At 40.4% G+C, this 18,691-nt stretch overlaps 2 protein-coding genes across 5 annotated transcripts in view; one reads left to right on the top strand and one right to left on the bottom strand.

The window, feature by feature from the left end:
• Positions 1-8,840, bottom strand: part of LOC106574150 (GRAM domain-containing protein 2B) — a 28,252-nt gene extending 19,412 nt beyond the window's left edge. Inside the window, exon 1 of one of the 3 annotated variants that reach the window (XM_045697381.1) lies at positions 8,629-8,840. In XM_045697381.1, the coding sequence (XP_045553337.1) occupies positions 8,629-8,816 (188 nt within the window). In that variant the 5' untranslated portion in view covers positions 8,817-8,840. Of the gene's footprint in view, positions 1-1,848; positions 2,026-8,628 lie in introns of those variants that run through there. The other 2 variants (XM_014149789.2, XM_045697382.1) reach the window with 2 other exon arrangements.
• A 142-nt stretch (positions 8,841-8,982) lies between these two features.
• Positions 8,983-18,691, top strand: part of gipc3 (GIPC PDZ domain containing family, member 3) — a 36,266-nt gene continuing 26,557 nt past the window's right edge. Inside the window, exons 1-2 of one of the 2 annotated variants that reach the window (XM_014149793.2) lie at positions 8,983-9,108; positions 17,668-17,853. In XM_014149793.2, the coding sequence (XP_014005268.1) occupies positions 9,085-9,108; positions 17,668-17,853 (210 nt within the window). In that variant the 5' untranslated portion in view covers positions 8,983-9,084. Of the gene's footprint in view, positions 9,109-13,413; positions 14,053-17,667; positions 17,854-18,691 lie in introns of those variants that run through there. The other variant, XM_014149792.2, reaches the window with a different exon arrangement.

Genomic DNA, 18,691 nt, shown 5'->3' with positions numbered 1-18,691 from the left:
CAGGGCCTGTACCACCTAGTGTATAAATTGCCAATATGCCTCTCACTAATGTATGAACTGCCAATTATACCACAGGAACACAGCACTTTCAAAACCCATTAGGCCTAGGCTATATCATAGAGCAATAAGGTGTTGTATAAAACACAAGTCACAGACAAATTACAAAATTGTAGTTGACTGGAAAACTAATTACATCATGCACCATGTGACAGTTACTTCACCGGCTGACATGATCAGCTCTGTATAAGGCAAACAATGACCAGCAAAACCTCCCAAATAGAACAACACTTTACACTGTTACAGGAACACAGGTTAAACACGTTATGGTTTCCCTTTAGGCTTACAGTCTAGGTATAAAACAGAGAGCACGATTCCCCAACTAGCAGCCAGCGGGCCCAATTTGGTTTCATTTGCCCCGCCCCGCCCCCCCAATGTTTTCTGAGCAAATACTTATTTTAAAATTGTTGGACATAAGACAAAAAAAACACCAGTGATTTTTGGAAGTCTGTTCAAGTATTATCATGCATTATAGACACACATGACCGTATACAAATGTAAGCAAGGTTTGAAACTATTATGTTTTAGTCAGGCTTCTTGCGGTCAATTTGCAGTCTACAAATTATTTGTAATTATGTCCCCCCCCCGACCATCTGCTCAAGAAAACAAACAAAATAGGCCAGCGGCTGAATCCAGTCAATGATCGCTGGTATAGGGCATGTTAAGTAGAGGCATTACAGTGAAAAAAAATACATTAACATTTCCACCTCATTGGGGAATGTCTGACAATTAGATCATGCCTGTCATTGTGTTTTTCTATAAACAAAAATGAGGAAGATGAGAGAATCTGATACCACAGACAGGACCTGTTCTACAGAAGACAGGACACATGGGCCAGGTCTCAAAGCAAACATGGGGATGGAATATGCATGCTTTAAACGGTTGAACTCTCAGATCCTGCCACGTAACATACGTGTGAGCTTATTTGGAGTGTTGGCTGGCAGCCAGTCACACAGTACTGCTGGCTACACTGTTATGGGGGCCTTCCAAAAAAATAGATTTGCTGCCTGTCTGCTAAGTTTGAGGTGAGAATCCACCGTACTGTAGCCTACTTGTAACATGTGGTCAGTGAGGTCCAAAATCACAGAATACAATTACAAAAAAAATAATAATAATGCAACAGCCAATGAAATGCAAGGGAATAACAAAGTCAAGCAACCAATTTGTTGCATGCTAGAAGATGTATAAGGGAAATTGTAGTCTATTAAAGTAATTCACATCGTCATACAACAGTGTTTCCCCCCATAGTTTCTATGATGTCCTCTATATTGGTTTAGCAGCAGCACATCAACTAGCTTGTAATCCTGGAAGTGTAGCCAACCCGCTGTATGCCCCAAGGAATTCACCAGCAGATCACTTGAGGCCAATAGGCTGTGATCTAGAGATGGTTCCACTCCCTCTGGTACTGGACTTCGACATGGAGGCCATGACTAATCCTGGGCCACGGTTCAGCAATCAAACGTTGTTGAACGTCGCAGATAGAAGTGCCATGATTTAGAGCTGATACTATTCCTTATTCTACACGTCAGAGGCATGTTTGTTCTACATAGCCTATTTCTATCTGAAATTTTCTAAACGTTGCGTCCTGCTGAACACACACTGCTGGTTGGAGTCAAGGAAGCCGTGTGGCTAAATCCACAGTCGACACTGAGGGAGAAAAGTCATACTCACGTAAAATGGAAAAGCATTGACGGCATTCACTCACACTTAGACTACACCCTGATCAGTCTAGAATATAAAAAAAAGGCAGTGAGTAGGCTGTGACAGGTGAAGAGGATAAACGAGCCCTACCTCGCCCCATTCCCTGCACGACGACAGTCTGCAGCATCCTGGTCATACCACTGGCTGTTTCCTCTTTCCATGATCAGCCAAGCTTGTCCTAAACGACCTTTTCTTCAGCTGCTACAGAGAGAGAGAGCGCCCGCTAGTCCGAGCGCAAGCAGTGTGTGAGGAAAAAGGAGTGTACTTTTTGCTCTCTGGTCTGGACCTGGGAGCAACTGCAGGTAGTCAGGGTGTAAAGGTCTCTATCTTTTACAGCTGCAGTTCAAAACAACATGGAAGGGTAGGAAGAGAAGCACCACACACAGAGAGACAGAGACAGAGAGACACAAAGACAGAGAGAGAGATGAAAAAAAAAAAACAAGAGGGTTCGATTCCAAGCCACACTGACCCCGCTCAGATTGTGTCACCTGGTGTTACCTTGGAAACAGCCGACATTGGGAAGGGAAGAGCGTGAGGTGTGGAAATAACACCAGCCTCTATTCTCACCACAGCATGAAAATGGCTTCAAATGACACCGAGTCACTGAAATGGCAGTCAAATTCAAAATTACTCAAGGGATGTTGCTACAAAGCAACCAGTACAATGAGCAAGGAATCAAAATACACATGGACAATGGTGCCTGTTAAAAAAATAAATAAATAAGGACACCTTTCAGAGGCATGAGTTCAAATTAAGCCCGTAGGTGGATCCACATTTTAGTAGGCCTTCAGGTTGAATGCACTTTTATTTTTTTACACTTTTGTAAATTTTTCTAATGTTAGTGGGGGAAAGAAAAAAAACATTGGCATCTGTGTTTTCAGGAGGACACAAGGAGAGGTAGCCACTTGGGACTGAGGCTATAACTTAGCGACTCATTCTCACTCTTAGATGTTAGCTGATTGCACTAACGCTAGCTGATCCCAGAGACTTCCAGTCATTGCGCCAATGCTAGTTAGCAAATTGGTCCAGAAACTACCTTAAATGTAGAGACATAAATTGTATTCATCAGTTAAATCGGACTCTGGGTAAGTACAAAAAAAGGCAGATCTCTCACTTTCCCTTTCACCGTAAGTCTGACCCAAGGATTGTCATGCTTAACACCTCCTGGACAGACAGAGATTCCACAACATAAATGGCCAGCAGTCTTAAACTAGCCCCTTACAGTAAATCCACTTATATGTGCCATTTAGCAGACGTTTTCATCCAAAGCGACTTATTCATGCATACATTTTACATAGAGGTGGTCACGGGAAACGAACCCACTACCTTGACGTTGCAAGCACCATGCTCTACCAACTGAGCTACTGAGGACCACTTAACATAGACTCCTATAACAGGCCTTTACTGAGGACTGTGGAAGAGTCAAAAGCAAAAAAGTTACTTTTCTAGCATGTGTAGTTTACATGACTGACATAGCCGTTGCTATGGATACCCAGACTCAGTTCGCCATGAGCAGAGCGCATGCAGAACGAGCTGTGCACAGGGTGCGAGTGAGAGAGGAACAGCTAATTAATTTGTCCTCACAGAGGAAGTTATTTCTGATTTCGGCAGCCTTACATTTGATAGAAGCAATTGAGCCTGGGTAGGGTCTGAATGTCGCAGGCATGGGTAAGGCTCAGTCTTAAAATTCATGCCCGTGCAGGGCTCTAACCTAAAACACACTTCCGGGTATCAAACGAAACACCAGGCCTCCCAATAGAAGCGGGCTTTGAGGTGTGTGGGGAATGACAAAAAATAATAATTTATTAATATCAGTTTGTACAGACTATGTGCAGATGGGAAGCTGTTACGGATCTGGTAGTACACTATCCTCATTGAGGTGGTATACGATATCTCCTCATGTCTGCGAAAGCAACTGCATTGCATAAGCTAAAGGGTGGACTAGATAGGTTCCTCTGTTTACCACATCAGGGGTGGGGAGGCATTTCAGAGGAGCAAAAGTTGTCCCACGACTCCGCGAATGGTGGTGCTCAAGAGCTTTGACAGGTGTGGTGGTCCTCAGAACAGGAAAAAAAAAAAAGTCCAGTCAGGTGAACTGCTGATTTTCTATTTTCCAATCATATTGGCTGCAGCCAAACACAAAGACCAGGTGACAAAAGATGGGCTCTCCTGAACTTGCTATATATAAAAAAAAAAAAAAATGTTTTACAGTGCACTGATTAAAAGTACGGGAAAATACAAATTCCAAAGCTTTCACACATGGCCTAACCATACATAAATATTTCGTACAACTAACTAAGGTTAACAGAACAATCCAAAACCATTTTTTGTTCAGCCTAATCTAAGTGCCACAAGGGCAAACAGCACAGTTCAATTCAAGCAAATATGCCAAATCTACTTTACATCCCAGTATTGAGCAAGAGCAAAACAGTCAACTAATCAAGTGATGTGAACCGAGGGTTCAGTGAGGGTGCAGCTTTACCCTGCAGCAGACTGGTCCAACAGGACAAGGCAGGGTGCCAAACAACGTGCGGCGTGCCGTCAGGCCCAGCAGAACAGTGTGTTTGGGAGTGTCATACCACCCATGGGCTCTTGCCACTTCCTCCATGTTCAGCCAATGCAGACAGAAGGCAATTCTTCCAGCAGAGCCTCACAATAGTCACACCACCAAGCAGGAAACTCCCACCTGGCTCTCACACCATGTAAGTACAAAAATGAGTATATCAAAACCTCAAGAGTTAGGCTTAGTCTTAAATAACAATAATTCAAAGGTTTGGTTAAGTCCCCTTAGTCTGGTAATGTAAGCCTCCCGTGCCCCTGGTTGTGAGCCACCTAACCACCCCCAGGTTCCTATTGGCTCATTCTTCCCCCCTGTAACTGTGCCCCAGGTCGTTGCTGTAAATGAGAATGTCTTCTTAGTCAACTTACCTGGTAAAATAAAAAGCACCTTCAAGGAGCCAGATGGACACCTGGGGATAATTTCAATTACATTTCCTTGATTGCTCATGTCTTCTCTCCTTGCCTCCCACTCAAAACCCATTGGATGAGAAGGTCACAGGGGCAGGACCGCAGACTAGAGGTCGACCGATTATGATTTTGCAATACCGATTAATCGGCCGATTTTTATTTGTTTATTTGTAATAATGACAATTACAACAATACTGAATGAACACTTATTTTAACTTAATATAATACATCAATAAAATCAATTTAGCCTCAAATAAATAATGAAACATGTTCAATTTGGTTTAAATAATGCAAAAACAAAGTGTTGGAGAAGAAAGTAAAAGTGCATTATGTGCCATGTAAGAAAGCTAACGTTTAAGTTCCTTGCTCAGAACATGAGAACATATGAAAGCTGGTGGTTCCTTTTAACATGAGTCTTCAATATTCCCAGGTAAGAAGTTTTAGGTTGTAGTTATTATAGGAATTATAGGATTATCTCTCTATACGATTTGTATTTCATATACCTTTGACTATTGGATGTTCTTATAGGCACTTCAGTATTGCCAGTGTAACAGTATAGCTTCCGTCCCTCTCCTCGCTCCTACCTGGGCTTGAACCAGGAACACCGACAACAGCCACCCTCGAAGCAGCATTACCCATGTAGAGCAAGGGAAACAACTACTCCAAGTCTTAGAGCGAGTGACGTTTGAAACGCTATTAGCGCACACCCGCTAACTAGCTAGCCATTTCACATCGGTTACACCAGCCTCATCTTGGGAGTTGATAGGCTTGAAGTCATAAACAGCGCAATGCTTGAAGCACAGCGAAGAGCTGCTGGCAAAACGAAATTGCTGTTTTGAATGAATGCGTACGAGCCTGCTGGTGCCTAACACCGCTCAGTCAGACTGCTCTATCAAATCATAGACTTGATTATAACATAACACACAGAAATACGAGCCTTAGGTCATTAATATGGTAGAATCTGGAAACTATCACGTTTATTCTTTCAGTGAAATACGGAACCGTTCCGTATTTTATTTAACGGGTGGCATCCCTAAATCTAAATATTCCTGTTACGTTGCACAACCTTCAATGTTATGTCATAATTACGTAAAATTCTGGCAAATTAGTTGGCAACGAGCCAGGCTGCCCAAACTGTTGCATATACCCTGATTCTGCGTACAATGAACGGAAGAGAAGTGACACAATTTCACCTGGTTAATATTGCCTGCTAACCTGGATTTCATTTAGCTAAATATGCAGGTTTAAAAATATATACTTCTGTGTATTGATTTTAAGAAAGGCATTGATGTTTATGGTTAGGTACAGTCGTGCAACGATTGTGCTTTTTCGCAAATGCGCTTTTGTTAAATCATCCCCCGTTTGGCGAAGTTGGCTGTCTTTGTTAGGAAGAAATAGTCTTCACAGTTCGCAACGAGCCAGGCGGCCCAAACTGCTGCATATAGCCTGACTCTGTTGCAGAGGTGACACATTTTCCCTAGTTAAGAAATTCATGTTAGCAGCCAATATTAACTAAATATACAGGTTTAAAAATATATACTTGTGTATTGATTTTAAGAAAGACATTGATGTTTATGGTTAGGTACAGGTTGGAGCAACGACAGTCCTTTTTCGCGAATGCGCACCGCATCGATTATATGCAACGCAGGACAGGCTAGATAAACTAGTAATATCATCAACCATGTGTAGTTAACTAGTGATTATGATTGATTGTTTTTTATAAGATAAATGTAATGCTAGCTAGCAACTTACCTTGGCTTCTTACTGCATTCGCGTAACAGGCAGGCTCCTCATGGAATGCAACGTAAAGCAGGTGGTTAGAGCATTGGACTAGTTAACCGTAAGGTTGCAAGCTTGAATTCCCAAGCTGACAAGGTCAAAATCTGTCCTTCTGCCCCTGAACAAGGCAGTTAACCCGCGGTTCCTAGGCCATCATTGAAAATAAGAATGTGTTCTTACTGACTTGCCTGGTTAAAAATTTTTACACAAAAAATATATATTAATAATAAAAAAATATTTAAATTAAAACAAAAAAATAAATAAAATAATAATATGAATAAATAATAATAAATTCGGCAAATCGGTGGCCAAAAATACCGATTACCGATTGTTATGAAAACTTGAAAATCGGCCCTAATTAAATCGGCCATTCCGATTAATCGGTCGACCTCTACCACAGACCTTCTCATCCAATGGGTCTTGAGAGGGAGGCGAGAGGAAATCCAATTAAAATTCAGCCCGTCCCCGTTGATTCCCAGCTTCAACGTAGGACTATTTGAACTTCAAAACTACGCATCCTCCATTAGACAAGTACAGATTGTTATAACTGAACACTCGAGGACCTGAGCGATTACCCCCACCAATGTCACTTTCACATACCAGTAACAGTGAAAGAGATCACCTAGAGGGTCAGGGATAATAGGAAATCTAATTGTTTTCCAGAGGACTGAGGATGGAAAGTAACAGGATTTCTATTGTATGGGGCTTAAACGGTGATATTCTACGGCCAAGATATAAAAAGGGAAAGACCACCTGTGGTTGACCCATGGGGACAAAAAAATGATGCGTTTCCATTGACGATTTACCCTGGTGTTTTACCCTAAAGACTGACTTTTCTGTTTATATTTACACGGACCGGCAACCGTGTCTCATGACTCTGGCAGACATGCCCTGAATTGGGGCCAAGCCTCCGGATACTTTAACTGTCACTTACATAAATGGCTAACTGAACTTTAACACCTTGTCACAAAGAAACTGTCTTGAATGATGCAGGGATTGTTGATTCTGATAGTCTGTAGTGGCACACTGCGGATGAAAACAATAACACTAGAGCTGTCATTAACATCAAAACCCCAGTGACACACTGATGTGGGGCTAAGTCTCAATGGAAAAGAGAACATGTCTCCTGTGTGTCCCCTGCTGTGACAGCAATCCATACAGTCTCTGGTTATTCTCAGAGCAGGATCATCACCGTCATCAGCAGGAGAAATAAATAGTGGAGTCATTCTGATCCACATAGAGGTGCAGGAGGACGATGAGGTAATTGTGTTTTCCTCTGCGAGAGAGGCAATGAGATTTAGAACCTGAGCATTGGAAGATGCAATAACTGAACAATGTAAGCTGTCCATTTTCATAAAACACTCAACACATACCCCTTCTGTTAACAGTGGTGAAAAGTTAATATTATGGGCCTGTTTTAAATGTAAAGAAACTCACTTTCCTTGACTGTAGGCTTGCGTAATTTGTGAGTTTGGCTAGTTAGGGTGTCAATGATAATATGAAGGCCTGAGTGTAAAAAGTATTCATTCCACTGCGACCTAATTAAAGCATAACATCCAACACTAGCTATATTTATACAGCACAGCCAGCCATTTTTAAATCAGGAAGCTCTATGCATCAAAATACACGTGCCTTAGGTCCAGCTGTTTGCTCAACGAATGTTGACACTCCAAACAGCTGACGTGCATTTATTTGTGAGACAGTAAATATGATTACCTTTGAAAATGTGTTCAATAACAACTTTAGTTACATAGTTAGCTATGTCACCTAGGATGTAACTAACTAGCAAGGCTTGGCCTCATAACAAGTTACATATCGCACAGGGCTGTAACGTTATATGCACCCCTTGACGAACATAACGACTTGTGCAACAATAGTAATAACTATATAAAGCAATTAAGTGCACATGCTTAATGCAATGATACAAATATCTAGTTACGTTACATTGAACGCAAAACGTTGATATTAGCTAACTAAGTTCGTTTTTTTATAAGAAGCGGATAGCCAGCTAACGTTAGTCAGGTTAGCATCTGTTTGTTTGCACATCCACCCATTGGTACAGAGCGCTAAAGCTGGGCTAGCGGTTTCCGTAGAACAGTTAGTTAGCTAGCTAGCTATCCTTACCTTTCTTTCATGAAGTGCTTGATTCTGACGATTGCATTTTCATCCATTTTCCTCAGGAAGGTTTTCAATCGATCTGTCTTGTTTTCAAGCATTTTTCTTCCAACCGGTGTTCGACTCCAAACGCCGCTCCACCAGAGCTGTTTCACGCCGACTCCTGCGTGTTTTTCTCCCACTCCAGCTGTGACCATACATTACATTAGCTTAAATCGGACCAAGCCAATTGACCAATGAGAGAGGAGGAAAGTTATATATTAAAAAAAAAACAATGTCGTAGCAAACAAACCTTCCAATCAGTTCGCAGTACTTGTCTCTTCGTCTCCGCCCATTGCCTTTTATTGGACACAAAACCCGCGTCATTGTGCTATCAAAACGACAACGTGTGACCAAGAGATTGTACCTACAATTTGAAAGCATTTGGATCTTTCTTTATTTTGGGGGGGGGCCTAGTCTACTTCAATGATCTATTCTATGGTCATTTCAGTGAGTTCATATTTTAAATATATAATCTCTAGCGAAGAGAAGTGTGTGTGTGTGTGTGTGTGTGTGTGTTACAGGTATTAATTAGCCTGTTGTATGACTAATATTATATAGAGTTATGAACCTGGTTCAATCACCACCGCAGCAGGTCGTTTTTTTTATGTATAAATTCCTTAAATATTCAAGGACATGCCTGCCCTATGGTATATTATGCACAACCTATGTAGAGTGGCTTCTGTTTGTACATTGGTGGACGTTTTTATTATCTTATTTATTTAACTAGTGGATGTTGGTGGACGTTAATAAATCCTAGCTTTTTAAAAGCATCTGCCTATGGTATTGTTGCGTTTCAACATGACATCCTCTAAAACAGTGGCTCCAAAAGGAATTACGTTATGCCCAAAAAAAGAGGTAGGCTAAAAGCAGAGTCAGCTGCATCAAGTCTAAATAGTGAATACATTTAAATCAACTAAAATTTGTTAAACAAGACTGCAGTGGCATTCAAGAAGTATGTTGGTGCCTTTTGTTTTACACCATAGGACTGTGGCCAGTGACCACTGTCTGTCACCCTTCCCCCCCATTTCCTGTGAGGCAGAAACTGCAGCACCAAATGGTCATGATCACACCGCTTTTTTTTAATCCATGGCATTTGATTATAGTGTTCCCTGAAAATGCACATTACTTGCCATTTCACACTAATTTTGAAAGAACGTTGAGTCATTAATACGTTGGAAATCCTCAAGACGTTTCACAAAAAAAAAGATGACTCATCGGCAGTGGTACTTTTTGGGAGAAGTAGAATAGGCTTTTTTTATTTTAATTTTAAAGGCCCTCATGACAGACCAGCTCATATGACTACAGTATATGTTGGAACCGCCACTTCAGATAAGGAAACCGAGGAGGCACTGTAATGCCACAGCAAACACAAAGCCCCTTTCTTTGTTGAAAAACGATTGCAGAGTGCAGTATATCAATATGCAGCAAGTACTGCGTCCAAACTAATAAAAACATTTATTTCAGTAATTTTGCAGTGTAACTGCAGTTATTCTGCAGTTACTGCGTCCAAAATACTGCAGTTTCAAAACTGAAATCTGTTTTTGTAAGGGATACATCCCAAAATCCGCCTGACTAGGAAGATAAAGAGGGTGCTTATGTAACAGTATAGCTGCTGTCCCTCTCCTTGCCCCAACCTGGGCTTGAACCAGGGACCCTCTGCACACATCAACAACTGACACCCCACGAAACATCGTGCCACAAAAGCCGCAGCCCTTGCAGAGCAAGGGGAACAACTACTTCAGGTCTCAGAGCGAGTGACATCACCCAATTGAAACGCTATTAGCGCGCACCACTGCTAACTAACTAGCCATTTCACATCGGTTACACTTAAAGTAGAGGATTAGGAAACAAAGTTTATTAAAGAGTGGCAGGTAGCCTAGTGGTTAGAGCGTTGGGCCAGTAAAGGTTGCTGGATTGAATCCCCGAGCTGACAAGGTAAAAATCTGTCGTTCTGCCCCTGAACAAGGCACTGTTCCTGGGTAGGCCGTCATTGTAAATAATAATTTGTCTTTAACTGACTTGCCTAGTTAAATAAAAAAAGAGCTGGGAGAGGTTGATGGCTTAGAATTCCGCTCCGAATTTCTGCTTACTTCTCGAAAAAATGTTGTGTGCTCGAACAGCCCAAAAAACCCAAACCGAAGTTCAAAACAAACAAAAACATCAGAAAAATCAACAGAATATATGCACGAACTCTTCCGACCTGTTTCGACTGAAACCTTTATGGAGCTGGGAGAGGTTGATGGCTATACATTGATGATATTTTGAAAAGGAAATGCAGATCAGCTTTCATAATAATATGGGTGTGGTGGTCATTTTTCCTAATTGCTCAGTGGAGTCGGTTTTAATGAAGCATGATGATGGATTGTACTTTTTAAAATTAGATTTATATTCTTGTTCAGTGTTTTGTGGCTTACACTGAAAGAGCATTTGATAGTTAAATAAATGTTAAATTAAATAAATAAATATCTTTCATTCAGCCAGACCATAGTTCATCCCAGGCATTGGATCGCCCACACAGGAACACAGAGGAACTGAAGTTCACAACCAGATAGAATTGGAATAGAATAATAGCTTGAATAAAATATTTCAATTTATTGTAAACATTTAAAGGAGCTAAACATTGGGAACTATCTACAAAAATGTCAGTGCCTATAAATGATTGATATTAATAAATCCTTTCAGCCCTGTCTTTATTTATTCTGTTCATCTATCAATATTGACCATATGACTCATAAAAATGATATATGGTTTTATTGACATAGCCTATGGCAAACATTGGCCTGTTCAAATATTATTCACTACCTCAAAAGAAGGAGGAAATATCATGGGGACTTAAGAGAAGACCAAGAGTTTATTGGAAGGAAGAACACAAGAAGTATATTTCATTTGTGGCATATGATGCAAACGTAAGAAGATATCCCATGTGTATAAATTTCACAGATGTTCCAAAAATTTGGTCTCTCAGTTTTCTTTTCTTCTTCAAGGAAAAGTGAAAGACGTTCTTTGGTTAGAGAACATTATATCAGATGTTGTAAAAAGGGTATGTTTTGTCAGAACATTCCTCATTATCATTCTCTTTGAGTAATAGCCTTGTGATAAGAAACACCTTGGCTTTTAAAGACACAGCGAAGCCACAGCAGCTGCAGAATTGCAGGTTCAGCATGACTACAACAATGTACACACGCAGCCTGAGGAAAAAGACACTGCAAGTAGTCGCTCACCAAGATGATCTAAGCAGGAATATGTTTCAAGTTACGTACATCCCAGTCTAAATGTAACATATTGTAATGCAAAAGAACAACTGGATGACTTAAATAGGACATTGTTACAAGACAAGCAAAACACAGAAGTATAGTATATACTGTATATCATGGTTAAATAGTGCATTCTTCTTGACACACAATTGCTTTCCATATCAATGTTTTCATCATCAGTGTGTGTCTCTCAATTCAAGAGCATGCAGCTATGGTACAAGTACAAGTACAGTATCATCAACAAGAGCAAGAGTAATTTGCTGGTATTTCCATATTCAAGAGGGAGATAAAAGACCTTTGTGTCTTGGGAAAAGCCCAGACATGTCAGGGATCACAGGACATATTCATGCTCCTAAACCAACTTTTATAAATGTTTATTCACATTTTAAAAGAAGGCAAATAAATAAATTAGATACACCACTAATGCTAAAAAAAATATATATATACACTGAGTATACCAAACATTTCCTAATATTGAGACGCGCCCCCTCCCTTTCCTTCAGAACAGTCTCAATTTGTCGAGGCATGGACTCTACAAGATGTTGAAAGCATTCCACAGGGATGCTGGCCCATGTTGACTCGAATGCTTCTCACAGTTGTATCAAGGTGGCTGGATGTCCTTTGGGTGGTGGACCATTCTTGATACACACAGGAAACTGTTGAGTGTGAAAAAAACAGCAGTGTTGCAGTTCTTGACAAAAACCGGTGTGCCTAGCCCCTACTACTATACCTCGTTCAAAGGCACTTAAATATTTTGTCAAGCCCATTTACCCTCTTAGTGGTAAGCAAACACAATCCATGTCTCAATTGTCTCAAGGCTTTTAAAAATCCTTCTTTAACCCATCTCCTCCCCTTCATCTGCACTATTTTAAGTGGATTTAACAAGTGACATCAATAAGGAATCATAAAGTCAGTGTATTTCCAGTGTGCTGTAGTGGTAACATTCGCCAATCACATGACCCCTTGCGAGGGTGGGTCGAGCCCCTCTTGGCCACTTCCTGTACACCTCTTGATATCTGCCTCTCTCTCTGTACTTCACAACTATCCGGTAATGTTTTACTTCTAGTTTCCTAAACCTAGGGAATGTCCTGTGCTTTAGGTAGTCTACATAATTTTGCAGGATTGGTCCACGGTTTTGTGAATAACATGATAAAACTGCAGACATACATATCAAAGCTAGGTCTTACTATGATCTATCGTTACATCACAATATATTTCTTAACTTCTAAATAGTTGTTGGCACACATTTCAGCATGGGGTCGAATTAAACAACCATTTATCAGGCTAAGTACTCTTCCTGTGTATCCGTGGGCTGGCTGTAGGGTTAAAAAGGCCGACAAGTTGAGGAGGATCCACCCTGACTTTACTAATTCTTCATTAATGAGGACTGGAGGGACTTTACTCTCAGTACAGAGTGTTTCCTTACCACTAACATCGGGACATTGTCTGTCTACCGACTCCAGGTGACACGTGATATCATGGATATGGTCAGAGTTTTTAGCCCCTACCACAAACGTACCGTCCTTTTGGGGTCATGTGTGAGTCCCTTTACCTAGTGCCCAGACAGACGCTAATGTTGTTATATGAGGTCTTTATAAAGGCAGCTTAACTGGTGTGATATGTTTGTTGTTCTCCCTATCTGCTCTCGGTCTCCGGTGTCACACATACGATAGCCCGCTTCTGGGTGTTGGGTTTCCACCTGGCCGAGCAGGCCTCCTTGGGCTGCCGTTACCTGGCTACTCTCATCACTAATTCAGCAGCACCTAGGGTCCCAACTCTCTCTCTGGCCAGCTAGGGCAGCATACACCAGGACTCACGGAGGACCACCAACGCAGAGCTGGGGCTGATGCAGAACGGAGAAGAGATGAGCCCGCTAGCGCAGGACAGCAACAAGGCCGGAGGGCCGGCTTCAGAGGAAGAGGAGAAGAGCCAGACACATGGGGGTGTGGAGCCCTCAGCTCCGCCGCTGCCCCCCTCAGACCCGCCTCCGCCTGGGCCACCTGAGTACCCAAGGCCCAGGCTCGTCTTCCACACCCAGTTGGCCCATGGCAGCCCTACAGGCCGCATCCATGGCTTCACCAATGTCAAGGAGTTGTATGCCAAAATCGCTGAGGTGTTTCATATCTCTCCCTCGGAGGTACGGTAGGCTAGGGTGTTCTTTGTTCATTTCTGCTGACTGGTTAGGCCATTACAGTATATAATCTGATCATTTGGATGTTCTGCTTTTAGGTCATGCTGACAGTTTGGATTATTATGTAATGTATAAATAGTCTCCTTGTTTGGTTAAGGTTGATTGACTATTTTTGTCTCAAATTAGACCTGTTTCCATGATGTACTACACAATCATTTTCTCAGGATTATGTTCATAGTTTTGGACTTTGATCATTTTGACTTTTGATTAACTGTCACAGATGAAATACAAATAGTCAGTTTTAAAATAATTAATTAAACATTTCCAGAACATTCCAGAGCCGAATTCTGAGTGACAGGTGCAAAATTTGCCAAAATTATTAGTTACTGAGTTGTCTTTATGGTAACTAATGAACGCTTTTAACATCGAACATCTCCAATGTGAGGATGACCTTCTAGTAATGTCGTAAAAGCAGCTGGAAGAACATACAAAATGTCCTTGAGCGAAATCTACTGATCTGGTCTCAATGCCATGACAGATGACAGAAAGATATGGATGATTGAAGGTAGGTCAGGAGAATTATATAATATAGTTTCAAGAAGACATTTGATACTATAATACTTCAATACAGAAGGTTCCTTTTTTTTTACTGTAATACAGAAGGTTCCTTTTTTTACTGTAGTACCGAAGGTTCCTTTTTTAACTGTAATAGCGAAGGTTCCTTTTTTTACTGTGGGGGGGAGGTTGTTTGTCAATGTTCCTAATAATTCTGTAGTTTGTATATGTGATATTATAACGTGCTCTTTGTATTTAAGGCTTATTAGTGGGAGTACACTGAAATGTTCATAAATGTCTTCGTTTGTGCCCTTGTATTTTGCTCAGTGCTCTTGAATGCGAAACACATTCCAGCAAAAAGGACAAATAAAAGAAGTGAACAGTAGAAGAGCACAATCATATTCTGATTCTATTCGAACCATATTCTGATTCTATTCTGATCATATTCTGATCATATTCTGATTATATTCTGATCATATTCTGATTCTATTCTGATCATATTCTGATTCTATTCTGATTTTATTCTGATCATATTCTGATTCTATTCTGATCATATTCTGATTCTATTCTGATCATATTCTAATCATATTCTGATTCTATTTTGATCATATTATAATCATATTCTGATTATATTTATGATCATTTTCCAATCATATTTTGATCATATTCTGATTCTATTCTGATCATATTCTGATCATATTCCGATTCTATTCTGATTCTATTGTGATCATATTCTATTCTATTCTGATCATGTTCTGATCATATTCTGATCATATTTTGATCACATTCTAATCATATTCCGATTCTATTCTGATCATATTCTAATCATATTCCGATTCTATTCTGATCATATTTTGATCATATTCTGATTCTATTCTGATCATATTCTAATCATATTCTCATTCTATTCTGATCATATTCTAATCATATTCCGATTCTATTCTGATCATATTCTAATCATATTCCGATTCTATTCTGATCATATTCTGATCATATTCTGATTCTATTCTGATCATATTCTAATCATATTCTGATTCTATTCTGATCATATTCTAATCATATTCCGATTATATTCAGATCATATTCCAATTCTATTCTGATTCTATTCTGATCATATTCTGATCGTATTCCGATCATATTCTTATTCTATTCTGATCATATTCTGATCATATTCCGATTCTATTCTGATCATATTCTGATTCTATTCTGATCATATTCTAATCATATCCTGATTCTATTCTGATCATATTCTAATCATATTCCGATTATATTCGGATCATATTCCGATTCTATTCTGATCATATTCTGATCATATTCTGATCGTATTCCGATCATATTCTTATTCTATTCTGATCATATTCTGATCATGTTCCGATTCTATTCTGATCATATTCTGATCATATTCTAATCATATTCTGATTATATTTCTGATCATATTCCAATCATAATCTGATCATATTCTGATTCTATTCTGATCATATTCTGATCATATTCCGATTCTATTCTGATCATATTCTGATTCTATTCTGATCATATTCTGATCATATTCCGATTCTATTCTGATCATATTCTGATTCTATTCTGATCATATTCCGATCATATTCTGATTCTATTCTAATCATATTCTGATTCTATTTCTGATTATATTCTAATCATATTCTGATTATATTTCTAATCATATTCTGATTTATATTTCTAATTCTAGGCGTTTGGACAGGACAGTCTGTGTTCATAGGCATAAAAAAGTAAAGTCAGCAAGCTGGCAGCATTTCACATCACAACCTGCAATAAAGCTGTTGTCTCGCTTTCCACACAGGATTATTTATGCCTGTCCTTGAACTAGTGTCAATGACACCCAGCAAGGCTGAGACGAGAGTTTATACCACAGGAGGTTGGCGGGGCCATAATTGGGGAGGACAAGCTCGTGATAATGGCTGGAGCGGAATCAGTATCAAATACATCAATCACATGGTTTGATGCCATTCCATTCGCTCCATTCCAGCCATTATTATGATCCGTCTTCCCCTCAGCAGCCTCCACTGGTGTAGGTAACAAATGACCTACAGGTAATAAATGCAGAACTGAGAGGGAGTAAAACAAGTTGGGGTGGCAAATCCAGAAGGATCCAGGAAGTGAGAGCATGCTTATATTTCTGTCCCCAAAACTACCATTAAACTAACAAGATTGAAAACTATGATTAGTTGACCACTAGGTGAATCCAATGTGTTAGTGCTGGGCTGGAGAAAAGCCTGCATACACTGTGGCTCTCCAGGACCAGGATTGTCCTGTCCAGATAAGATCACAAAATGGCCACATGAAGGGCAGTCTCTTTGGTGAATCTATGTTGCAACACTGCCCTCTGCTGTTGGGATTGAGTAGTATGACATGGGAGTCAGGAGAGGTTTGTGAGTAATGTTAAAGGTTGAGTGTAGTATAGGGCACAATATTACGGAAAAATTTCAATACTACCAGAAGGGGATGAATGAGCCATCCTTCAGAGCAGGTTTCTTCCTTCGAGGAAGTTTTTGTGCCAAAGTTCCTCTGCTTTTGCTTGCTATTTGGGGTCTAGGCCAGGTCACTGTAAAAAAGACTTACTGACAACTGCTGATGTGAAAAGGGGTTTATGAATACATGTGATTGATTGATTGATTGTTTGACCAGAAAACAAAAATCTGTGTTCTTATTGGGCAAGTTCAGTTAATAACATTTCACTCTGTTTATAACTTTTTCTCCCTACTGAACACGACCCTGTCATCTCCTTTGATGTTGACGACCCTTCTTAAATTCCATACAGATCTTTAGATGTCATTACATTTTGCGGAGCTACAGTACTCTCCATTTAGAGGAATGTAGGCATATTTACTGAATTAAGATAAAAGCCACATCCATTCTTTCACACCACTTCAGGTTGTTCTATACTGCTGTGACTTAACAAGTTAAGGACGATGACAGATGAACATTTGAATGGTTCTTCTTTTGAATGGGATGACAATCATTCATGTTCCAAACTACCCTCATGTATTTCCTGCTGACCATTGCTCCTCTCTCTTTTCTCTGTGGGCATAGATCCTTTTCTGTACTCTGAACTCCCACAAGGTGGATATGCAGAAGCTGTTAGGTGGTCAGATCGGCCTGGAGGACTTCATTTTCGCCCACGTCAGGGGTGAGACCAAAGAGGTGGAGGTCACCAAGACGGAGGACGCCCTTGGGCTGACCATCACTGACAACGGAGCAGGGTACGCTTTCATTAAGGTAAAAGCCAGACGTAAAGTAAGTAAGTAAACCTTATCCGAGTCAGAACGTTCCATAGACGTAAAAGCCAGAGGTTAAAGGTCAGAGTAAAAGGCCAGGTTTTAAGTGAAGAGAGAGGTCATGTTCCCCCTGCTCAGACTTTGCATGTATCAACCAATGGTTGCGCGCCATGTCATCGTCTGTGCAGTCTGGCACCAGATTGCTATAACATGATGTGGTTAGATGATATTTAAAATAGTTCTGACATGAGTCAGCAAAACCTGGGCGGAGGAATGCGCCCTGAAACATACTGTGAAACCAGATTAAAACATTTAAGGACTCTGCCATATTTTAGTAGAGGGAAATACAATACGATGAGGCTCTGCTTCCACGACACTCTGTTACCTTTCCCTTCCTCCAAACTATGGTCAAATTTGTCACAAAGCAGACTCAAGGCGGTCTTTGAGATGAACTGTATTTTCGCCTACATGATAAAGGCCTATCTGTCCTACACAATGTGTTTTTGGAGCAAAACAATGCATTTTAACCACAAAATAACAACAAAAAACTGTCAAATAGTTTTGCTTCCCACCTGACTGAAGCTTCCCTGTAACATTTTCCTGACTTATGCCTAAGCAATAAAGCCAGAGGTGGTGTGGTATATGGCCAATATACCACAGCTATGGGTTGTTCTTTATGCACAACGCAACACAGAGTGCCTGTATACAGTCCTTAGCTGTGGTATATTGGCCATATACCACAGACCCCCGAGGTGCCTTAATTGCGTAATTAGAAGAGTAAAAATAAACATTTTGTCATACCCGTGGTATACGGTCTGATATAACACGGCTTTCAGCCA

The sequence above is a fragment of the Salmo salar genome, chromosome ssa16 (assembly GCF_905237065.1).
Source record: "Salmo salar chromosome ssa16, Ssal_v3.1, whole genome shotgun sequence".
Lineage (NCBI taxonomy): Eukaryota > Metazoa > Chordata > Actinopteri > Salmoniformes > Salmonidae > Salmo > Salmo salar.
Note: the sequence above shows the minus strand (reverse complement) of the source record. Positions and strands in the feature narration are given on the sequence as shown.